Genomic DNA, 24,479 nt, shown 5'->3' with positions numbered 1-24,479 from the left:
AATATCAATTTACATAAATTGAGGTTGTTTCCCATATTTATTTTATTCTTATTGGCATTACATTAAAGGTAATAATTACTCTTAACAGTAATAATTTTTTGGAACCACGCCTGATAATAGAAGAGTAAAATGGTCTAACATAGATTCTTGAATTCAAGTCTCCTAGATATTAATAGGGATGATCACTGAAATAATTTAGTCGATTGTTTTTTTAGGATCTTAAAAGATTAATTAAGATACGTGTAAACAGATCCAGACACTCCTGATCACCAAAAAAGATTTGGAATAATGAAAAATAGATACTTGAGAGTTGAGAATCATTTCAAGTTCCTTAATCTTGAAAATAAAAAGATTTTTCAAGAATAAAATTATAAAATAAAGCGTTAAAGTAATATGTTAATTTTATGAAAATGATTTATAATATAGTTTGTGAAAGTTTGTATACGTAAGAAATAGAAATTATAGAATACGCAGAAGGAATTTGCATCGTTGAAATGAACAAGTTGGGGAAACAATAATTTAATTTTGTGGGGCAGTCATCATCTGCAATTATGCCCACACATTTAAAGCGCAAACGTCTCAATCTCGGCAATTTGCTTTCTAAATGGAGGAAAATCATGATTTAATATTGAAAAATTATATAAGTTTTATGTAGTGCTCATTCATTTGAAAACTGTTATGTATAATCAAATCAATTTCATCCATCAAAGTCCTTTGAAATTATTTATCAGAATCGAGACCTTATAACCAACTATCTTTATCAAGAGATATTATAAGTTGATATTGCATTCAACTTGAATTCTGTCATATTTGCTACAGTTTTATCAATTTGGTCGGTCGCCTTCCCCATTTCATCATTAATAATCTAACAGACCACTTCTTTTTCTTATATCTTCTACTGGCTCGTTCAAGATTTGGGTTAAACTTTGGACAGTTAAATGAGCAAACCATTTTTTTTTCCATCCAAATAATGACTTAATAACACCTTTTTAACCACAAAACTTTTAAAATACTACTTTATTACTCAAATTTATATTTCATTTTCAATTCCAACATCATTGCGATCCCACACTATCACAATTCTCTTCTTCGATCATCACTCACTTAAAACCCTCAAACCCTATTCCTATTAACCCTATCAATCGTTGGCAATCTAACGATTAGGGTTTGTACAACTGTCCCTCTTAAGTCAAATTCCAATAAATCTCAATCATTAAAATCTAATATTTTACTACTAAAAGACTCAATGACCTCCCCTCTTCAAAAGCTCAACAGTTTGGATTAAGTTTACTTTCTGTTTACCATTGAAATATAAATTTGCATAGTAAAATGATATTTTAAAAATGTATGATTGAAAAAGTGTTATTAAATTATAGTTTGGGTGGAAAAAAGTAGTTAACTCTAATTAAATTAAAATATTTTTATGTCTTCAAGGCATGAATTAAAATCAACCCAAAAATAAGAATCACAAGTTGAGAAAAAAAGAACTTTTATTTATTCCAACCAAATAATACAAACTGATTAATGGAAAAAATAAGGCAGACCATAAGAAAGCAGCTGCCCAAAATGATCCACCGTTGCGAGAGGCATGGCCTCATTCTGGTCAACAAAATCTGCAATAGAAATTTGATCTGTGTCTGCAGAAGAGAAAAATTGAAGATTTTTGTTTTCATAGTCATCAAACATGGCCTGTAGATTCTCAGAATCGTTTTGGTTAAAATAAGCTTCAGGATTGGAAATAGATTTCACCATTGCCCCCAATTCAACTCCCTGGTTAATTGTCTCTCCACCCAGAAAATTCCCACCAGGATAAACTGCATCAGAACTTGAAGCATTGTTGATTCCAACATCAAAATTGGCATTGAAAAAACTATTGTTCCCAATTTTCCCAGGAAAATCAGGATTGAAAACGGAGTTGTTATCACCATTCATAAGAATCTGATCAAGATGGGAAAATTCCGAAGCCAAAGCAGCGTTAATTCCATTACTAAAATCAGTATTGTGAACACGAATGTCGCCAAAAATTCCTGAAGCAAAGACGTTTGAAGACAGCAACTCACTTAATCTCATCAACGCATTTTCTTTCAAATTCTCCATCTTTTCTTCCACAACAAGTAACTCATCAATGGACTTCAAATTTTTCTCCATGTCTTCAAAATCATTCAACAACCCATCAATTTTTTCCTCTCCATTCTTCGGTTCTTTCTCAAGTTCCTTAATTTCATTATAGAGAGAAACGGCTGACCGTTTGATTGCATCATCCACTGGTGGAGGAACACGATTGTGAAGAAAAGCGTCAAACACTGAATAAACGGAAGGGTGTCCGAAAGAGAAGATGTTTTGTTTCGAACAAGGTGAAGAAACCACCATGGCGATTTCAGCTCCAGAACGAATGCATAATTCGGCAGCTTTGTTGAATAATCCATAACGTCTTTTAGAGAAAGTGACGGCTCTTTTGGCTCTGGTTTCACGTTTCTTCATTGGGATTTTTCTGCTTGCGGGCGCCATTGTTCATTAGCCACTTAATTTTGATTGAAGCTTGTACTGTTTGTGTTTGTTTTTATAAGGTTGATTCATGGGTTTGAACTGAATCCAAGTTGTGAACGGAGTTGGAGTAGCAGGTCCTTAATGGAGGAGACTTTTGTTCATTAATGACAAATATTACAAGAGATCTTATGCGGGTTGTCAAAATAGGAATGTTAATAATTACAGAAATAACAAACTCAAATATTATAACATGGTAAACACATGAACATGATAACTAAACGACGCCGCACTACCCAGCCGACGCCCCCCCCAATTATTAATGGGCAAAATTATATTTAAAAATGCTTTATGTCACCACAGATTTTATAACACGTGTTTCTTAAAAGTACTTTTAAAAAAGCAAACACAGCAACAAAAGAACTTTTTTCAGAATTGTACGAATTTGCTTTTAATAATTTCAATCTTTTCTTCTGTTCAACTTTTTTTTAATAATTATTGGATCAACAAAAGCATTTTTTTTTTTTTGAAAAACATTGCAATAATTTTGTATTGGCTTTATTTAATGAAGTTCACATATAAATTAACTGAATTTTAGTTTGATATCAGAATTCCTTTTTTATTTAGAGTTAATTGCATTTTTTTTTCTTTTAAGTATCACTAAATATGTTTGAATGGGTAAAATGTGAGGGAGAAAATTATACAGTAGAACCTTTTATAGTAATATTTTATATGGGAATAATCTTTATATAATCATAAAAAATTATAGTCCTAACTTGGACCAGTTATAAATAAGAATAAATTTTATATTATAATAAGTTATAATTTTTACAGGTCCCGTACTAAAGGAACTTGCCTCTACATAATAATAATTATATGTATATTGTAAAAAATATATGCTATATTATATCAAAGGTTTAAAATAAAATAAAATAAAATATTTATCTAAAGTTGTTTAACAATTATTTATATTATAAAATTGTTATCACATTTTTTATCTTCCAGGTTCATAATAAGTCGTCAACATAGACACTTTTTTTATTGAAGTCAAAATATTTCTAACTTTTGAAGTATGTTTAAAGCTTCTTAACATGAAACTTTTGGTATTTCTGTACTATCATCTTTAGGATTATCTCCTTCCTCTTCTTTTTTAATTCTAGTAATGTTTTTTCTTTAATTAAAACATGCATGACTTGTTAATCATTTGGATGATTGAGACACATTAATATTTATTTGATTAGTGTAGTGAAGTTGTTGAATCAGATCACTCAATTCTACAATAACTCTTTGATATCCATTTTCGTATTTTCCTAATGCTACTAAAACAATGAATTAAAATCTTAATACTAATAAAACCTGAATTATAAAATAAGAATTTTTTTTAAATAAAAAAATAATAATTGTAACTACAACTTTATTAAGTTATAATCTTCTCATAGTAATAAATTTAGTTGGTCTTAACATTATGACTATAGATAGGTTCTACTATAATTAATTTCATTTTAAGTAAAATTGTTGCTAACTTAACCATCATTGGATAGTCCGATAGTAAAAAAGTAAAAGAGGATCTAATATGATTTTTCAAGTTCAAATCTCTTTGATAATAAAAGAATAAAAGGATGATCTAATATGGTTTTTTGAGTTTGAGTCCTCACACCTGCTAATAGGGATAGTTATTGACGCTTTTACCCATTCAGTAATTTTAGATTTCTAAAAAATTAGTTGAGGTATATGCAATCAGACACCCGACTATAAAAAATAAAATAAAAATAAATAAAAAAGATGTTGGCAACTTTAACTTTAGAAAAAGCAAGATTGAAATTAAGCGAGAGATTTTAGCAGATTTAGCTATTCAATGAAGTAACCCTTTGATATCCACGTGTCCTCTGGTCAAAGAAAACATGCTCATCGCTAGCTGTCACCTTCTTACGAATCTTTCACAGTAATATTTTACATATGAAAATATGAAAATAATTAATTAATTAATCATGTTTATTAAGACAAGTGAGAAATTCTTAATTAATACACTCATTATATTTAATTATTTAATGGGCACAAGTTAAAAGACTAATTAAATATAATTAATGAGATGATGATGATCATAATGAAACCTATAATTAATCATGTGTTAATGATTGATTATAACAATAATAATATAATAGACACTGAGAAAAAAAAAATCTACTGCATTCTCGGGTAGCTTGCAGCTAAAGATAAATTATTGGAGAGAAGCAAATAAGATGAAGTTATGGATTTGGCAAACTTGTTTTCCATTTGCGTTGAGGAAGAGAATTGCTGATGGGATTGGGTCCTGAATGTACTTCATGCAAGTATTTCCTCTTGACTTGATCGTCGTCACCTTCAACAACTGACTGAAATTAAAACAACAAAGATTAAACTAAACTGATGTATATACATACATATACGTTTGCCTGAAAGAAGAAGAGATGATTACCGGGTTTTCTTGTATTGATGAATATTTTCTCACTTTCTGAATCCCATAATCTAATAAAATCAACAAGTAATGAGAATTTAAGTACCACAATCATTCTGGATAAGCAAAAAAGAAACAAGAAAACAGGTGTTAGAGAGAGAGAGAGAGAGAGAGAGAGAGAGAGAGAGAGGACCTTCAAGTTTGGTGATGGTGGTGGGTGAAGATGAATGAGAGAATGAGATAGATACTAGTAATAGAATGAGGAGAAAACATGAAGGGAAGTTCATTATAACTTTGTTCAGGAAATTTAAGAAAGAGTAGCTATACAATATATCTTTAGTACTGGAGATGAACAGAAGAGCTAGGATTAATTCAAAGTGATTTGGGTTTTGATTGGGAAAAAAACAAAGAATATAGTACAATTTGATCAATAATAGAGAAGGTTATGGATAAGCACACCAGTTTATCATCAATTATTTATCATCTCATCTAAAACAAAGCCAATAAAATACCCATGTAAACTCTTTGTGATTTTAACCCAAATTATTGCAACCTAATTAATTAGATTCATGTGAAAAATGTAAGAAAATATTATCATTTTTTATATTGAAGGTTATAACCATCATTGGATGGTCAAGTGGTCAATTAAGGCTTTTGAATATATTACTCAAAAGGTTTTAAGTTTGATTAACCTCAAACTCTAATAAGGGTCACCACTAGAAGCTTACTCGATAGTTAACTTCAAGGTCTCAAAGATTAGTTGAGGTGTGTATAATGAGCTCGGACACTCCTAGTAAAAAAAAAAAAAAAAAATATGGAAGACTATTAATATAATGTTTAACTCTTATAACTTTAATATGAGTGGTGTTATTCAAACCTCAGCTAAACTGTTTGTAAGTTCCGATATTGATTTAAAAAAATTATCCACTTAATCATTTTATGGAGGAGAAATAACAAAATGGTCGAGCGAGAAATAACAAAATAAATAATAAGATTTCATTGAAAAAGAAATCATCATTATACTGTTACTCTTTTTTATTAATATTATTATTTGTTAAGAATTATTTATATAAATAGTATTTTTTTGGTAATTTTGTGTATATAATATATTTTTAAATTATATATATATAAACTAATTAGGGGGCTTATTTGGGTCATGCCATCCACCAAAAGTATTTTCCCGTCCTACATTGCTTGACATTATTTTTAGGATTGGGCCGCCCAATGGGTTTCTCTTTGAAGTTGCGGTTGTTTGTAATTGTAGACATGGTGAAGTTTTAATGTATGAAACACAAAAAGTGATCTTGAGCTCACAAACATTTTTTAGCACAGTAGATCATATACCCCCTCTTCTTCGTGGCATAATATGTTAGGATCCCAAATCTACTAATTACTAATTATGGAACTAGCTAATTCCAAATATCGTCTTGACGGTTAAGAAAGTTTACTCATTTTATTGATTTTTTTTGTTCGAATCTTGTAATTATTTATCACATTTGTAACTTATTTTAAAACATTGAGTTTACAGGACATTCAATGAACTTTATAGATTATCAAAACACATATAAATTGATTTAGATATCTCGATTANCGTGTTTGGTCTTTAATTCTTGTGTTTATCGCGATTCGCCAAATATCGATGCTTTGTTATTAGAAAAACGATCAAGATTGTGATAACAAAGATGATCTGATAAGTGGACTCCCAGATGTAGTTCTTGCTCAGATATTATCTTCCATCAAAACTTGCTGCGTCCTTGCGTATCGGTGGAAGGATGTGTGGAGATGTGTACCTGATATTAACTTGCCATCCAGATCGGAGTGCTAGTGAATCGATGGCATTTTTTGCCACGGTGAACCATGTAGTCAGTCATCGCACCACGGCTCAAATTAGAAAATTCAAGCCCTCAGTTTATAGTGCTGGAGTGACTGAGTTGTATTGCATTTATTGCTGGATACAGCTCGTAATTTGGTGAAAGGTTCGCGAAATCGATCTTAATGTCATGGATGTTCGACTTTTCATGTTACCTCTGAACTTTTTACTTATAAAACACTAGCCTAAAAGCTGCAATCAGGATTGACTTTCTGTGTCCCCAGCTTGATCGAGTTTCCTTCTCTCAAAGTCCTCCATGTTAAAGGTAATTTAACTGAAGAAATGGCGGAGAGACTCTTTTCTTGCTGCCCGGTGCTTGAAGAGTTACTAATTGAAGGATACAAAGAAGGTCATGTAGCTGTGAATTTAAAAATTGTTGCTCCTGTTTTGAAGAAGCTAAATATATTTTTAGAATCTCATATTGGGGACCAGATTGTTATTGATGCCCCTGAATGTAAATATATCTGCCTTCTGTTCAATTTTAAACTTGTTAAGAGCCTAATGTCACGCACTTAACTTCTTTGCTAAGTTCGTGCGGCCTTAACTCGGCGGAAATGAGTTAAACAGTCTAACGCTCACACAAGTTTACAAGCTCAAAGTATAAAATTGAGAGAGAAGTTTAGAGAAAATATAAACTCTGTATTGAAAGGATTCAAGTTATGAAATTTACAAAGGAGGGGTGGCCTATTTATAGGCTAAATCTCCTCAAAGAAATGATTACATACATCGAATACTTAGTCCTTAAGTAAACTTAATCCTTAAGTAAACATTAAGTGGCACCCTTAGGTGGCAACCTTAGGTGGATGGATAAGCATTATCCTTTAAGTTTCTTTGCCACTAAGTTTACTTAACTACGAAGTATACTTAGCCACTAAGNATGAATATAAACGGCTGAAGAAAACCACGCAATGGTCAAGAGAGAGAAAGTAGTAAAGATCCTTTTTTAGTATTTAATTGAAATGTGCTTTTCATTGTATATAGAAAGTAGTAATACAAAATTTATATATAAAACAAAAATGTTGACAGAATTAGAATTTCTAAACTTTGTTAATGTCTATCTTTTACGCCATATCAGTTCACATTTTATCGGTTTATACATTGAATTATATAAGAGTAGTGATAAACAATTTTAGATGATATACCAAAATAATTTTCAATAAAGATTTACTCACAATTCAATCTTACAAACTTTCTCTCACAACTCTAATGTGACAATTCATAATTGATCAGTTTACAATTGGGTATATGAGACCTATTATTGGGCAAGCAGAACCTATTGCGAGTTGTCACGTCGACGTTATAAGAAAAAGTTTGTGTTATTGGATTGTAAGTGTACTATTGTGTAATAATTTTTGTGTCAAATAAAGTTTTATCTTATACCTATTAATATCAAAAGATGTAAGATGACATAGAAGTGAGACGTCTCTCTCTTGGTTTGCGACTTTTTCCCACCCAAGGTTTGCCTTAATGGTCTTTTCCTACTCAAAAAGTTTTAAAATACCACTTTCTTATCTAAAGTTTATATTCCGTTAACCCAAAATATATTTCACTTTCTCAGCCGGTGTTCGATAAGTTACTAAAAGTCAGGGTAAGAGGGGTTTTGTATAATAGAGGTCAGTAGATCGAATGGTGGTGAACTGGTGATTAATTAAATATTCGCCTCAGAAATCAACTAAGAACATAAAACTCTAGTTTTGCGATGACTGATAAATAACGAGAAATTATGTGTTGCAACGAGAAGAGTTTTATAGAGAAGAGATCGGGGGTTCAAATGGCGATGATGGAGAAAATTTTTGCAGCTAGAATCGGTTTTAAATAGTAACGGAATATTAACTTTGGATGTGAAAGCCGTATTTTGAAATTTTTTGGGTGAGAAAGTTCATTAAGGCGAGCCTTGGGTAGGAAAAAGCCGTTTACTCGCCTTAAGAAGGCCTTGATGCTACGTATGTGACATCCAACCATTATATCAAATCATGTTTTATCTTATTTACACTTGTCCTCAAAACATTTTAATAAGGCCCACACCATCGCTTTCTATTGTGCATATTCACTCCCTATTTTGTATTCTTATACGTGTAATGGTTATTGTAGCTTGTACGTTTGGGACCTCATGTATAAAAGCAGAGTACAAAAATATTGAAACGTGTCAATAGTTGGATTTTACGATATATGGGTGTAAATACCCTAGACCTAGACCCAAAGCTAGGCATTTGAGATCGAGTCCAAAAACCTGATCAATGATCAATTTTAGTAGGCCCAGTTTCAAAACTGGACCAGGCCTAAGGAAGAGGGCTCGATCCTTCCATTGGGCCCTCCTCCAAGGCCCCGGCCCAAACCCTTTTGGTTTATTTTTTTAGTCTGTGAACAATTACATAAAACCTCCTATAAATTTTAAAATACATAAAAATTGTAGGAGTTAAAATAAAATTTTACAAAATTAAAAAAATTTGCATTTAAAATTTTACAGAAATTTGCATTTTAAAATAGACAGAGGATTAAAACTGTATTTTGTCCTGCATATACCCCTATTAGTAGAAGTACAAGTAGAAGAGATATGCTAAAACTTTATAACAAAATAAATAATAAACTTAAAAATGAATTTCAAAATTTTAGGAATATATCTATTGCATTTACATCCGACATATGGGCTTGTAGATCAAAAACAAATTTTTTAACTGTCACAATACATTTCTCATATCATAGTTGGGGTTTACAACAAAAATTGATAGGTTTTAAACCATTATATGAAAAACATAGTGCTGACACTATTTATTTTGGCAATTCTTGAAATTTTGCAAGAATATGTATTAACTGATAGAGTTGTAGCACTAACGCTTGATAATGCAGCTGCTAACACCGCGACAATCTCTTTATTTGAAAAGAGATTGAATTCGCGTGGTGAAGGCAATTTTTTTCACCAGAGATGTGCTTACCACATCATTAATTTGATTGTTAAAGCAAGTTTAGATGCTATACATTCGAAAATGGAAAGGGTGCGCGTGGCTATCAGATTTATCATCGGCGGTAGCAATAAAAGATGGCATGAGTACTTCAAATATTGTAGGCAAGAGGACCCATTGGTTCGACATTTAAAGTTATGTACAGACATATCTATCTATTGGAACTCCACCTACTTGATGTAGGAAAAACCTTTGCCAACCGCAATACAAATTACAGATTTAGTCAACTGGAAGAACCGTCTAGAGGAAGTTGTCAGCTATGATGATTAGACAGTTTGTGAACTTTTTTATTCATTTCTTAAAATTTTTTTATGATTCCACTAATACATTAAGTGGTATTTATTATCCGACTACTAATTTAGCGTTAGATATTTTACTTCAAATTTCTAAAACTTTTGCTAAATATAGATATAATGACGTTCTAATGGAAATTACTTTAAAGATGGAAGAAAAATACGAGAAATATTTGTTAGATATTCCATTTTTATATGGATTATGTCTTTTTGTAGATTCTAGGTTTAAATTACACGTAGTTAAATGTATAATTACTTAGATATGCTAGCATTTAGGAAATGATTATACGTCTTATTTGACTGACTTTAAGCAAAATTTGGAAAAAAAAATTTCTTTATATCAGAACATGTACAATGGAAGTAGAAGTGGAACATCCAGGAGAGACGATCGACCTCTATCAAGGATCGAGCATGTGGACGTATATGGAACATGGCGAAAGTAGCAGCTCCAGCTCGTACATACATGGACCAAATGAGCTAAATCACTACCTACAAATGGACATGTACTACATGACGAAGAAGGAGAAACGTGAGATTGATGTCCTTCAATGGTGGAACCAACATCAAAGTCGATTCCCTATTGTAGCCAAAATGGCACGTGACATTTTATCTATACCAGTTTCTACAATTGCATCTAAGTCAGCATTTTCAACGAGTGGCCGGATTGTTGAAGACAGAAGATGCTCTTTAACCGAAGAGATGATTGAAGTGATAACTTGTTTACGGGATTGGACTCATGCTGAGAGAAGACTGCAGTAGCACCCTAAAGATCCTGAACTACTCGATATAATGACATTTATATCGAGTAGTTCAGGATCTTTAGGGTGCTATTTTGCTAAATATAGATATAATGACGTTCTAATGGAAATTACTTTAAAGATGGAAGAAAAATACGAGAAATATTTGTTAGATATTCCATTTTTATATGGATTAAGCCTTATTGTAGATCCTAGGTTTAAATGACACGTAGTTAAATGTATAATTACTAAGATATGCCAGCATTTAGGAAATGATTATACGTCTTATTTGACTGACTTTAAGCAAAATTTGGAAAAAAAAATTTCTTTATATCAGAACATGTACAATGGAAGTAGAAGTGGAACATCCAGGAGAGACGATCGACCTCTATCAAGGATCGAGCATGTGGACGTATATGGAACATGGCGAAAGTAGCAGCTCCAGCTCGTACATACATGGACCAAATGAGCTAAATCACTACCTACAAATGGACATGTACTACATGACGAAGAAGGAGAAACGTGAGATTGATGTCCTTCAATGGTGGAACCAACATCAAAGTCGATTCCCTATTGTAGCCAAAATGGCACGTGACATTTTATCTATACCAGTTTCTACAATTGCATCTAAGTCAGCATTTTCAACGAGTGGCCGGATTGTTGAAGACAGAAGATGCTCTTTAACCGAAGAGATGATTGAAGTGATAACTTGTTTACGGGATTGGACTCATGCTGAGAGAAGACTGCAGTAGCACCCTAAAGATCCTGAACTACTCGAACTCTTTTAGTGATGGCAATGGGCCGGGCCGGGATCAGGTACCCCTTGGCCCAGGCCCAAGCCCGACCTCATAACAAAGGCCCAAGCCCGGCTCGGGTCCATCATGGGTATGACAAGTAAAGCCCAAGCCTGGCCCAACGGGCTTTTTGTAACCTTAGGCTTGGCCCAAGCCCGCCCATTTTTATAATGTGACTTTTTAAATATTAATAAATTTCAATTTTTTTTTAAATTTTTAATACTAGAAACAATTTTTAAATATTAATTTATTTTTGAACACTCACCAAATATATAAATAACTTTCCACAAAGCTTATCCATCCATCCATGTAGGGTTTTAGAAAAATGAGTATATATATGTAGGATAATCTTGTAATTAAATATATAGTATAAGGGTAATTTAGTATAATTAATACTAAAATTGTCGGGCCGGGTCGGGCCTGAAGACATACCCAAGCCCAACCCGTACCTGAGGTCGGGCCTTAAAATCAGGCCCAGGCCCAAGCCCAAACCCGCAAACATCGGGTAAAGCCCGACCTTTTCGGGCCGGGCCGGGTCGGGTGCCCGAAAATATCGGGCCCATTGCCATCTCTAAACTCTTTATAAGGAACAAAGATTTTAATGATTTAAATATTGTTGACGATGAAAATAAATAATTTAATAAAAAAATTATTTAATTATTTAATTGTTTATTTGTGAAGCGTGAATGTGTGATTGTGTGACTATTACATTTATGTTAAAATTAACCATTAATTTATTATTTTTTTAAATTAATTAAACTTTAAAAACTTACTAATCTACCCTTAAAAATTACAAAAACCCCCTACAGAATTTCATTTCGCCCCTAAAATATATATATATAAAAAAAGACAGGGCGAAAAATGAAATCTTGTTGGCCCATAGGACCGGCCTTAGGGACTAGTCTGGGTTTTGAAATTGCTCATGGGCTTGGGATCAATCCTAGGCCCATGAGTGACTAGTCCCAAATGGGACCGGTCCTTGACGAGCTCTACCCAGATCGGGTTTGCCTGGGTCAATTTTAAGAATGCAAGGCCTAGTTAAAATGTTAAGAGATGTTTTTCAAATTTTACTAGATGGACGAGGGATGGGGTAATTTTCTAAGGGTCTGCTTGGGAGTTTCAGGATAGCGGTTATGAGAGTGAACCATCGTAGCGGTTTTGAGGGTAAACCACCGTAGCGGTTTTGAGGGTAAACCACCGTAGCGGTTTTAAGGGGTTTTTAGTAGCGGTTTTTAAAACACCCAACCTGTGCTTGGGAGTTTATTTTCCAGCGGTTTTGACAGTTTTTTAAAATGATAAATTTACATATATATCCATAAAGTTAAAACACTCTCTTTTGCTTAATTAACTTTGATAAATACAAATAATGCCTACATTTTGGCTCAACTTTAAAACATTTGCTTAATTCAATTTTCACACAACAGCTTTTATTAACTTTATAATTAATTCAATTCCTACATCAAAAGTAAAACATGTGAGCCATAAGTAATATATTTAGCTATGATATAATTTTCGAAAGAATTATAAATTCATTCTTTTGTGCAGTAGTTAACATATATCTCTCTTTGGATCCTTTTTGCTTGTCTACCCTTTTGCCGTGTATAAAAACATGAAAAGAGAAAGCCTATCTTCCTTGCTGAAAGTGAGGAGAGGCAAGAGAATTGTGTGCTAGAGAGAAGTGAACAGCAATGACAGATTTGAGAGATTTGTGTGCTAGAGAGAATCTACAGCAGCGACAGATTTGTAAAAGGGAGTGGAAAGGGGTTTTTTGGGGGATAAAAGTTTTAAACCAGTCAAAACACCCAAATTTGGGGTGTTTTATAAACCCCTAAAAAATACACTACACTGGTTTTGGGGGGTTTTTAAACCCCTCAAAACCAGCCTATTAAAAATCTGGCAAGTAGAGGTTTTTAAATACCTCAAAACCAGTCTAATTAAAAACCCCCCAAAACCAGTGAAAAAAAAACTCCCAAGCAGACCCTAAAGGGTTTATAGTAATTTACTTAATAAGAGGCTGTTGGATTGGATGTACTTTATTTTGTTTTATAAGTTAGGCCGAACGACATGCACCCACCTATAGTTTGCCATAAAGACAGTTGGTACCCAAAAGGTTTACAAATGACAAACAGCTACTTCCCGTCAACGTCTGTTAGTGAATTCCGTCTGAAGAAGGACAGTGTGGTAATTTTGCATTCAGCCAAAAAAAAAAAAAAAAGGCCACTTTCCTCTGTTTTCTTCAAATTTTTCTTTACTGCTGTGCGCCTCCAAATTCATCTCCCACTGCTGTGCCAACTTCAACACCTGCCACCATTAGTCCACCACCATCATCACAACCATCTTCTCTACGTCCTATAACCTCCTCACCTTCTGAGCTCAATGCAAATCAACGTGACCTCTCCACACCTTGTACTCCATCACCTCCCGCATAACCACCTGTCTTACCACCACCTCCTCAAAATACATCTCCACCCCCATTGACATCTACACCTTCTCCCCCTCCTCCTCAACAATCCATTTCACCTACATCACCACCACCGTCTCCACCTATGTCTAATCCACCAACCAGTTCATCTTGACCACTATCACCACCACTAATAGCATCCAATCCACCAACGAGTTCATCACCCCTACCACTGCTAGTATCTAATCCACCAAGGAGTTCACCTTCACCACCACCAGTATTTACTCCACCAATGAATTCCCCTCCACCACCACCAGTGGCCAATCCACCAACAAGTCCTCCTTCACCTTCAAATTCATCTCCATCACCACCATCTGATCAACCAAAAGCTTCACCTCCACCACAAACATCATCTACTCCACCAAATAGTTCCTACTTGATGATAAATATGTTTTACCCAAGTAGTTAACATTTCACAAGAAATTCTTTTACCAGTACAAGAAACCTCCCTTTTCTTGAATTTATAAAAATATAAATAAAAACACGATCAAAACTCCAGATTTTAATAAAGATAGACAGTAATACACAGGGCTAGAAACAAATAATATAAATGTCCTAGTAATTGTTATCCTGCATAGTGTCTGCCTGCTACTGCTCCCATAACAAGCTTCTTGATACAGTGCTGATGGACGGGTTCAACGATTCCAACAAAAGAGGGGAGAAGGGAGAAGCGGCTGGCCAAAGAAATAAGAAAAAGAGGGGAGAAGGAAGGGAAGAGAAAAAGAAGAAATAGGAGAAGTGGCTGGCTAGATCTGCAAAAGAGAACAAAAAAATTGAAGAGGAAGAGAAGAAGAAAGAAAAAAGAAGAGAGAAGAGGATGTAAAATTCTGCTGCTTTCTTTGGAAGGGGCACAATAGAAAAAAAAAGAAGAAAGAAGAAAAGATAGGAAAGTTGCAAAATTACCACACTGTCCTTCTTCAAACGAAACTCACCAACAGATGTTGACGGGAAGTAGCTGTTTGTAATTTGCAAACCTTTTGGGTACCAACCTCTTTTTATAACAAATTGTGCGTGGGTGCATGTCGTGTGGCCTATAAGTTATATACCCGAGCTCGGGTCTGGCCTACCAAAACCTTGGCCCAATTTTCCAGTGTCGGACCGTTTAAATTTTTTGCCCAGGCCGGGTCGGTTTTTCTTTACATCCTAGTTGGAGTGTCCAGTTATCCACATCAATTTGACGTAATAGCCTAAATCAAAGGCACGAATATGTAAAATTAACATCCGTGTTAATTAACAGGAACCTACAATCCATGCATTGAACAAGATATAGAGGCTGTCTTAATCTGAGTTTTTATCTTATCAATGAATCATTAACATCCACATAACTATAAAACTGAAAGTAAAATTAGATCAATAAGAGATCCTGATTCAAACTATAGATGTTTTGTACTAGTAAGTTAATCCACAATATTAGTGTTCTTAGTTCTATCGTGAAGAACTATTAACTGCACAATAACTCAAGGACTATGTACACAGTTTTATTAGGCCATCCAACAATCTAAGACAGCAGAACCCAGAAGAGGTATGCAAAATGCAGATCAGTCACCAAGGAGCTGCAGCCAGACTTTCAAAATCAAGCTGAGCATTCTGAATATCCTGGTTACAAACATCCAAATCTGATTTCAGTTCAGTAATCTTCGAATCATTTTCTAGCATAAGTAACATAATCTTTCTCTTCTTTTCTTCTAATAACTTCATTCCTTCAACAACTTCAGCAAACTCTGCATTGATTTTCATTTGCTCATGAGTGTGTTCTAAGATCTGATGTTCAAATTCTTTCGAAACCTCTTGAAGCTGTTCTTGTCTATCTTTCATTAACTGCAGCTCAGTCAGACGATTCCGTATGGGCTGAACGTCAAAGCCATGCAATTCTATGTCTTGAAGAGTTTCAGAAATGCTATCAAAGATGCTCTTTGGGTCATTGACTTGTAAATCAGATGTCCGCTTTACCACTTTGGCAAAAGTTATCATGTAACCAAATGCTAATCCATCGAGAAACATCTCTTTGCATTGTTTTAAAGGATGGAAGTGAGGCTTCTGTGGCATTGTTTCCAATACTTCTACAGACTCAGAAAAAGTTTTCCGCATTGATGAAGGATCCATACCAGGGAAGCACTGATTCTCATCTCTTACTCTGTCACCGGCTGAGTCGTTTGCGGTAGATTCCTTTACAATTTGAGTTAGTTTTCCTTTAGCCTTATTCCTCTGGTTCTGGTTGATAGTCCTACCACAGAGAAACCCTGGACAAGAAAAACCAAAACCAATTTATCAAGCCAACTATAACAAGTGGGACTAGATTAAAACTCACATCAGCTTACTTGAGTCTATCATTATTTTTCGATTGCATAACTCATCAAACCACATTGATATAGGTTTAGCAGCAGTATCCATGTCGCCCGGTAACTGTACAATGGCCATCTCGGCTTCTCTCGTACTGCAACCTGTATCAGAAATGTTAGCTGCTTTTTCTGCTGATGCATCTTTAGAACCTGAAAAATCCATGAAAGGAGTTAAATCCAAAACGAGCAAAATCCAAACAAAAGAATAAATACACCATATGCTAAACAAAAGGATAAGAAACCAAGGCCCAACTATTTTATTTCAATATGTCTCCCAGCTCAAAGAAAATGAAATGCTTGGCTTTGATTATGATTAGCAATTTAGCACAATATCTAGGATGTGCAACATCAGAACTTATCTCATCTTTCCTTTCATGGTAATCATTCTCAGGATATGTCAAGCCTCCCACAAACATTGATTTTTATGAGAAAGGAGACGGTATTTCATTTCACTAATTACAAAAGTTTTTATACCACATATGCGGTTAATTGTGTAAATGTTGCACAATAGCTGAGGAAACATGTAAACAAACTAGTGGACTGCTGTAGCTGATATTCAAATATGTTTCACAAAAGATGCAACAAACATGATCAACTAGTAATTTAAGAACACCTAGTGTCTAAGTCTGACATTACAAAAAAGAAGAAAAGTAGAAGATCAACCATTAACATTTTTCTTCCGTAGTGTTTTTTCTACGGCATATGCTTGTCAAGTTCATTGCTGAATGCTGGTGCAACTTTTAGATATGGCAGTTTTTTTCCCCCAATGATAATGCACCATGATTTCGTAGCTATTTTAGTCTGCTTTATGGTTTATTCAAGATCCGCTTTGAAGTAGAATAAGCTTCATCACACTTCTCATCTAAAAAATCACAATACTTCTTAATGTGTAAGAAAAGAGTAATACTACACCAACAACCCTCTCTCACAACCCTGACGTGAGATCGCAATTAATTAGTGAGACCCATGCGAGACCCATGTGAGACCCGTTATGAACTGACCAATTGCAAGCTATCACGTTAGGGTTATGAGAGAAAGTTTGTGAGAGAAGATTGTTGGTGTAATATTATTTGTAAGAAAATGTAAATCTGAAGACATAACTGTAGCATCAAGTTATCGCATACCATTCACTTGAGTTTTTTTACCTTTAGATTCTGCTGTATTTGTTGGTGATTCAACATCAATAATCACAGGATACTTTAAAACCATATTATCAGCATCACCTTCAGCTCCATCATTCTTTGTACCTTCAAAATCTCCTATGTTTTTAGCCGACTCAGCATCAATTGCATGATCCTTGAAAGCAAATTTTTTAACAGAACTTCCAGCTCCATCATGCTTTCTAACTTTAGATTCTTCCATGTTTTCTGTTGATAATCCATCATCAATCTCGTGATACTTTAATAACAATTTATCAACATCTTCTCCTACTCCATCATGCTTTGTACGTTTAGACTCTCCAGTGCTTATAGGTGATTCAGCATCAGTACTATCATAGTCCTTCAAAACAAGTACATCAACAGTATCACTGGATTCATCACACTTTTTACCTGCAAGGCATAATGCATATTTATAGAAGAATAAAAAGAATTTATAAACCTGAAGACAAATTTGTAGCTCCAAGTACACCACTAGAGTTTGTGTACCTTTAGCCGATGATTTTTGTCGCTCTCCTCTCTTTCTTTTCAAACAGCCAGCTCGACCTTTCTTCTTTGCTATCTGGTTCAAAAGCAAGATTAAACATCATGCATAAGACAGAGTTAAGGTCAAACGAAATTTCAGGAGAACAAAATTTCACATTGATCTTTGCTGATATTCTTGTAAAAGTAAAGCAATATTTGCACTTACCAGAATATCAGTTTCTTCAGGATTAGCAGTGCCACTGCAGGGTGACTGTTCTTCATACTGCATGCCATCAAAGACATCCAGAAACAATATGATTAGATCGTCATAAAGGGGTGCTATTTTGTTTATTCTATTTCAGGGATTTATTGTTATAGATATTAAACATATTCGAATCAATGAACACAGACACTAGTTGAGTTGAGACAGCTGAATCTATTTCGGAAAATAATACACCTAAAACGGAATGGAATTTGCAGGGGATGAAGGAAAAATCAAATCTAACAAATACAAAGAAAAATGAAAACCCTAATTTTTAGTCAACCTCATTGTTTTATTCACACTCATAAAATGTGTATGGCACATGATGGAGAATTTCTACTTCCATATGAAACTAAATAACTACAATGAAGAACAATAAAATAGAGAACGCTTAAGAAGAAAACAGAGAGAAACCAACTTCATTTATAGACTTCACGCCTAAAAAGTTATCAGCTTTAAGAATTTTCCTTTCATTCCTTGCATAAAATCTGAAAAAGATGACACCTTTGACTCAAAACTCAAACAAATTAATCACCATATATACTCAGAAAGCAACTTCATTTATAAACTTCACCAACCAAAAGTCATCGGCTTTACTATTTTTAATTACATTCTCTGAATAAGATTTAAAAAATATGGCACCTTTGACTCAGAACTCAAAACAAATCATCCACCATACTCATAAAAACAAAAACTTTACGTAACCAACTTATATGAAGCCCAACAAAAACAAACTTAAAGAACTTGAATACCTTCCGACGGCGCAGAACCCGACTGCTGATCTTGGCCACCTGCTTTTGGGGTCGGATCCATTTGCCTCCTTCCCAATCCCAGTGAGGCCTCAACTCATGACGCTTGAAATGAAGCAACTGAGATGGGTTCTCAAAGTACACAGAGTAAATGTTTGACTCCTGGTTTATTTCCACAACCACGCCAATCCACCACCCATCAAGAGACATGGCATCAACAAAATCATTGACTTGAAGGTCATGCTCATCGTTTGGAGGCAAAGGCCTCACAAGAGAGGAGTTAACGTACTCAGTTAATGCCTTTCCAGAGCCAACATCACGTAGCAAAGTTTGGTACTCTATATGAACATTTTTAGTCCTTTTGTTGGGAGGAGAAGGAGTCAATCGTGGTGGTGATGGTGGCTTCAATACTTTGGCCACGTACCAAACACCTTTGTACCCATCTGAATCACTTCTCACTTCAACTAAAGAGCCTTTTTTGATGAAGGATTTGTCATCACCGCCGGGCATTTTCAGTTTCATTTTTTGTCCTAACAATGTATAAAGAAAATATCAAAGGTTTCTTGAGCAACAAAACAGAGAGAGAGAGAGAGAGAACGAGGTGTTTTATGCTTTTGTTTTGTATCCTAAGTTAGAATGCAATAGAGATTAAAGCCAGTGGATAACGATTCGTTTTCCTTATGCAGTGATACATTGTGCACGGGTGTCAGAGTTTGTGTTAACTCACTGCAACAAATGAGGAATTCAATGGAGAGAATTGAACGGAGTTTTGTTTAGAAGAATATTAATGGTGAAGTTGGTTGAGTTTTAAAAGTCTGTTTAATTAAGGTTTGGAAGCACTTCTAGAAAAATTAAAATCAAATAAACTATCGCCATTCCCCTCCACTAATCAAATAATCTAACATACAATGAATGAGAAATCTAGACTTCTTGTCTGGACTTCTAGTTTCAGCCAATTCTAGCTGTGTATATCATACACTACTTTGGAATTGTATGCTACTAAATATTTATGTTATACATTCAATGTAGGGAATATAACGATCGTATTACATCATTTATAAATCTAGAATATCATGGTTGTATTATATCATCTATATCACTATTCAATTAATTTATATTAGCTGTGAAATTTTCATTCTCATTTATCTTTATATTAAATGTGATTGATAGTCACTAAATATAAAAACTGCTTGGTATGCAAACATTGACTCGGATACCACACCTATCATAGACTTTCTCATACCACAACCTAATGAATTAGTATTAGTATCACTTCTACTTTTTTTTCTCTCTCTCGTTTATCTTTATAGTTACTGTAGTTAACAATACTACACTTACAATCCAATTTCATCAATTTTCTCTCACAATTTTAATGTAACAGTTTACAATTGATCAGCTCGTAAATGAGTCTCATTTACTTAATTGCGAGTTATTACATCGAGATTGTGAGAGAAAATTTATAAGATTGTGTTCTGAGCCAATATTTATTGTAATAATTAATGTTAAAAGGTTTGAATTTTGTTAAGAAGATGAAAGCATCTGGAGTGGGCCTTAATCAGGCGTTGCTCTTATACCCAAACCCAAATTCACTTTTTTGTTTTTTTTTTTAAAAGAATGCAAGGCTCAGTTAAAATGTTTTAGAGATGTTTTTCAAATTTTACTGGATGTACGGGGGATAGGGTAATTTTCTAGAGGGTTTTTCGTTATTTATTTTATAAGAGCCTGTTGGATTGGATGTACTTTATTTTGTTTTATAAGTGTCTCGATGTAGTTTCTAAGGGGCAATCATAATTTTTTAGGAGGTTGTTTATATTGTTTGTAATTTTTTAAAGAATAATATTATGTTTATAATCTTCTTTTACAACCCTAACGTGACAGTTGAGTTGACAACTATCACGTCAACTCTCATCACCCCCAAGACATTAAATGATTTTGATTAAACACGAACGATCGTTCCTTCATAAGGAAAAACTGTTTCTTATGAATAAACTATTGTTTGTCTTTAAGGAACGTCTATTCCTATTTAGTCAAAGTCGTCAATTGACGTAGTAGTGCCAATTGTACTGTCACGTTAGGATTGTAAGAGAAAATTGTGAAATTAGATTATAAACGTAATATTTTTAGCTCCGTTTGGTTCATTATTCTGATAGTTTTTAGAATAATCTTTTGAAAAAAATTAAATTGGGCGGGTATTACGATATAAGATTTGGAAATTAACAAAAATATCCCCTATGTTTGTTTATTTACTAAACACTCCTATAATAAAATATTAAAAGTTAACAAAAACACTCCTAACCTACCCATTAAATACGGACAGCCGGCCACCACCGCCGGAGGGTGGCCGAAGTGTTTTTGCAATTTCAAAAAAAAAATATTTGGGGGTGTTTGGTTAAATTAACAAATTTAAGAGGTTTAAAAAAAATTCAAAAATATAGAATAATATTTTGGGAATAATGACATTTTAGGCTCCGTTTGGTTCACTTTTGGGAATACGACTATAAGTATTCCCAATAAAGTTAAACAGTAAAATTGCAAAAACTCACAATATTATTCAATATTATTCAACTTTTTTTAAACCCCCTAAATTTGTTAATTTAATTAAAAACCCCTGAATATTTTTTTAAAAATTATAAAAAAACCCCAGCAACTTATATTTACCAGATTCCGACCACCACCGCCGGAAAATGGTCGGAATATAGTATAATGGCGTAATACCGGCTGAATCTGGCCAGTAGTGCGCCAATCTAGCCTTTTTCGGTCAGATCCACGATGGATCTGGTCGGAAAAGGCTAGATCTAAGGCCAAAGATCTAGCCGTCAATAGCCAGATCTTTGAACATAGCCAGTCGTCAACGACGGCAAACACATGGTCGTCGTTGACCATCAACGACGGTTGTGTGTTTGGCTGTCGTTGACGAGCAAATGCGGCCAGATCTGGCCGTCAATGGCCAGATCTAGCCGCAGATCTGACCTTTTTCGGCCAGATCCACGGTGGATCTGGCCAGAAAAGGACATATCGGAGCACGACCGGCTATATCGAGCCGGTCATACGTCGATACGGCAGCTCCGGCCACTTTCCAGTGGTAGTGGTCGGCTATCCTTATTTATGAGTGGATTGGGGGTGTTTTGTTAATTTTGAATATTATAGTTGGGGCTGTTTAGTAAATAAATAAATATATGGGGTATTTATGTTAATTTTTAAAATTCTACATCATAATACCCACCCAATTTAACTTTTTTTTTAAAAAATTATTCTAAAAACTATCCAATAATGAACCAAATAGAGTCTTATTGTTTTACTTTTTTGGGAATACTAATAATAGTATTCCTAAAAGCAAACAATCGGAGCCTTTGGCTTCGTTTGGTTCAAAATTTGGGGGTTTTGGGAAAAGTTTTTTGAAAAAAGTTAAAAAAAAGTTGAATTTGGCGGGTATTACGATGTAGAATTTATAAATTAATAAAATACCCTTTATGTTTGTTTTTTTACAAAATACCCCCTATAATAAAACATTAAAAGTTAACAAAAATACCCCTAACCCACCCATTAAATACGGACAGTCGGCCACCACCGTCGGAGGGTGGCCGAAGTGTTTTTGAAATTCTAAAAAAAAAATATTTAGGGGTATTTAATTAAATTAACAAATTTAGAGGGTTTAAAAAAAATTAAATAATATTGAAAATAGTATTCCCAAAAATGAGAGATTTTAGGGCTTCGTTTGGTTGGATTTTGGGAATACTACTTTTAGTATTCCCAAAAAAGTTAAACAGTAAAATACCCAAAAACTCATAATATTATTCAACTTTATTCAACTTTTTTTAAACCCCCTAAATTTGTTAATTTAATTAAATATCCCTAAATATTTTTAATGTTTTTGTTACAGCGACTCCGGCCACCCTCCGGCAGTGCTGGTCGGCTGTCCGTATTTGAGGGTGGGTTGGAGGTGTTTTTGTTAACTTTTAATGTTTTATTATAGGGGGTGTTTTGTAAAAAAACAAACATAGGGGGTATTTTATTAATTTGTAAATCTTACATCGTAATACCCGCCCAATTCAACTTTTTTTTAACTTTTTTCTAAAAACTTTTCCCAAAAACCCAAAATTTTGAACCAAACGAAGCCTAGGTATTTTACTGTTTAACTTTTTTGGGAATACCAAAAGTAGTATTCTCAATCTTGAACCAAACGAAGCCTTTGTTTTTTAAAACTTCTTCAATACCCAAGCTCGGGGCTGGCCCACAAAAACCTTGGCCCAATTTTCCTGAGCCGGACCGTCTATATATTTTGCCCAGGCTGGGTCGGTTTTCTTTACATCCTAGTTGGAGTGTCCAGTTTTCCACATCAAAGCCAAATCACGGACGAATATGTAATTCCACCTCATTGAGTTATATTGTTCATGGAGCCTATTTGCAACATGGGTAGTCACTGGGTGAGCCCAGTTACTCAGTAAAGCCAGCCCACTTTAAGAAGGCTATTTTTGCATTCTTTTATCGGACCCAACTTTAGCATCAAACAACTTGAGCATCAAAAATAAAATGAAAACGATGCCATTCAAGTGGGGCTGTTGAGAGTGATTTAAAAAAAGGTTGGATAAATTTGTAAGTTTGGTTTTTGTTGAGAGTGATTGCCGAATGTTTTATCGGTAAATTTGTCAAAGAAAAGTGTTGGAATGGTGGTGTTGCTGAGTGGTTTTGTTCCCCGTTGATTTGAGATTTGTTAGGCCCTAGGTATTTAAGAATTGTTTTAGGTGTTTGGATAGTTGATGCTGGGTGTAAAAGTGAGAATTTTCCCTAGAAAATTATGATGGATGAGTACTCGAGATCTTTGGCTAGATCTGACCTTTTTTAGCTAGATCCACGGTGGATCTGGTCGAAAAAGGCTAGATCGGTACACTACTGGCCAGATCCAGTCGGTAGTGCTCTATTACAGTAAATTTTGGCCACCTTCCGGGGTGGTAACTAGAATCTCACAAATGTGGGTGAGTGGGAGTGTTTTTGTCAATTTATAAACTTTTTTATTGGGAGTGTTTAGTTCAATTAACAAACCTAAGAGATTTAAAAATAATTGAATAAAACATAATTGGATTTTGAAAATAGAGAAACAAATATATATTGTGAATAGGATATGAATAGGATAGGGGAAAAAAAGTAAAACAAAACGTGTCCATGTATTTTTTGAGAAAAAATTAATATTTGGCAAATGTGTATAAAAGAAGAGGTCGAAACATTTTAAATAATGCTTAAAGTCTATATTTAATATTATTTGGGTAGTCAGTGATGATTTACTCTTAAGGTCTCAATTAAAGAAATTAAAAAAAAAAAAAAAAACATTTTAAAAGTTAAAAATGTGGTCAAAATATGTTTCATATTATAAGATATTGTCATATTAATTATTTACATATGAGTACAAAAGATGTGAGAGATGTGTTATAAATTAAATGACGAGTGTTTCTATCGTGAAGTCCAAAGTTCTCAATAAT

The 24,479-nt window shown here is 34.0% G+C and overlaps 2 protein-coding genes and 1 long non-coding RNA gene across 3 annotated transcripts; all 3 read right to left on the bottom strand.

Annotated features, from left to right (window-relative positions):
• Window positions 1–1,521: 1,521 nt before the first annotated feature.
• LOC116144720 (agamous-like MADS-box protein AGL62) lies at window positions 1,522–2,508 on the bottom strand. The gene has a single exon (XM_031430158.1). The coding sequence runs from the start codon at window positions 2,506–2,508 to the stop codon at window positions 1,522–1,524; it is 987 nt and encodes a 328-aa protein (XP_031286018.1).
• A 2,258-nt stretch (window positions 2,509–4,766) lies between these two features.
• LOC116144714 lies at window positions 4,767–5,187 on the bottom strand. The gene is made up of 3 exons (XR_004130311.1): window positions 5,112–5,187; window positions 4,940–4,989; window positions 4,767–4,856 (listed from the first exon to the last, which is right to left on the bottom strand). It is a non-coding gene; the product is annotated as an uncharacterized LOC116144714 (long non-coding RNA).
• An 8,633-nt stretch (window positions 5,188–13,820) lies between these two features.
• LOC116144719 (DUF724 domain-containing protein 1-like) lies at window positions 13,821–19,515 on the bottom strand. The gene is made up of 8 exons (XM_031430157.1): window positions 19,009–19,515; window positions 18,221–18,277; window positions 18,019–18,091; window positions 17,518–17,922; window positions 16,352–16,522; window positions 15,599–16,273; window positions 14,093–14,347; window positions 13,821–13,939 (listed from the first exon to the last, which is right to left on the bottom strand). The coding sequence occupies exons 1-8, from the start codon at window positions 19,513–19,515 to the stop codon at window positions 13,821–13,823; spliced, it is 2,262 nt and encodes a 753-aa protein (XP_031286017.1).
• Between the last annotated feature and the right edge of the window lie 4,964 nt (window positions 19,516–24,479).

Source organism: Pistacia vera, unplaced genomic scaffold (genome assembly GCF_008641045.1).
Source record: "Pistacia vera cultivar Batoury unplaced genomic scaffold, PisVer_v2 Contig453, whole genome shotgun sequence".
Taxonomy (NCBI): Eukaryota; Viridiplantae; Streptophyta; class Magnoliopsida; order Sapindales; family Anacardiaceae; genus Pistacia; species Pistacia vera.
The sequence above is the reverse complement of the archived record's forward strand: the minus strand, read 5'-3'. Positions and strand labels throughout refer to the sequence as shown.

Bases quoted from the DNA above. Each gene is read 5' to 3' on its own strand.
- LOC116144719 (XM_031430157.1), bottom strand. From the start codon at position 19,515: ATGCCCGGCGGTGATGACAAATCCTTCATCAAAAAAGGCTCTTTAGTT. The intron at 16,274-16,351 runs GTAAGCTGATGT...TTTCTTGTCCAG, and splicing joins AAAAATAATGATAGACTCAA to GGTTTCTCTGTGGTAGGACT. The intron at 13,940-14,092 runs GTGAAATGGATT...CATTGAGCTCAG, and splicing joins AGACGGTGGTGGTGATGTAG to AAGGTGAGGAGGTTATAGGA.
- LOC116144720 (XM_031430158.1), bottom strand. From the start codon at position 2,508: ATGGCGCCCGCAAGCAGAAAAATCCCAATGAAGAAACGTGAAACCAGA.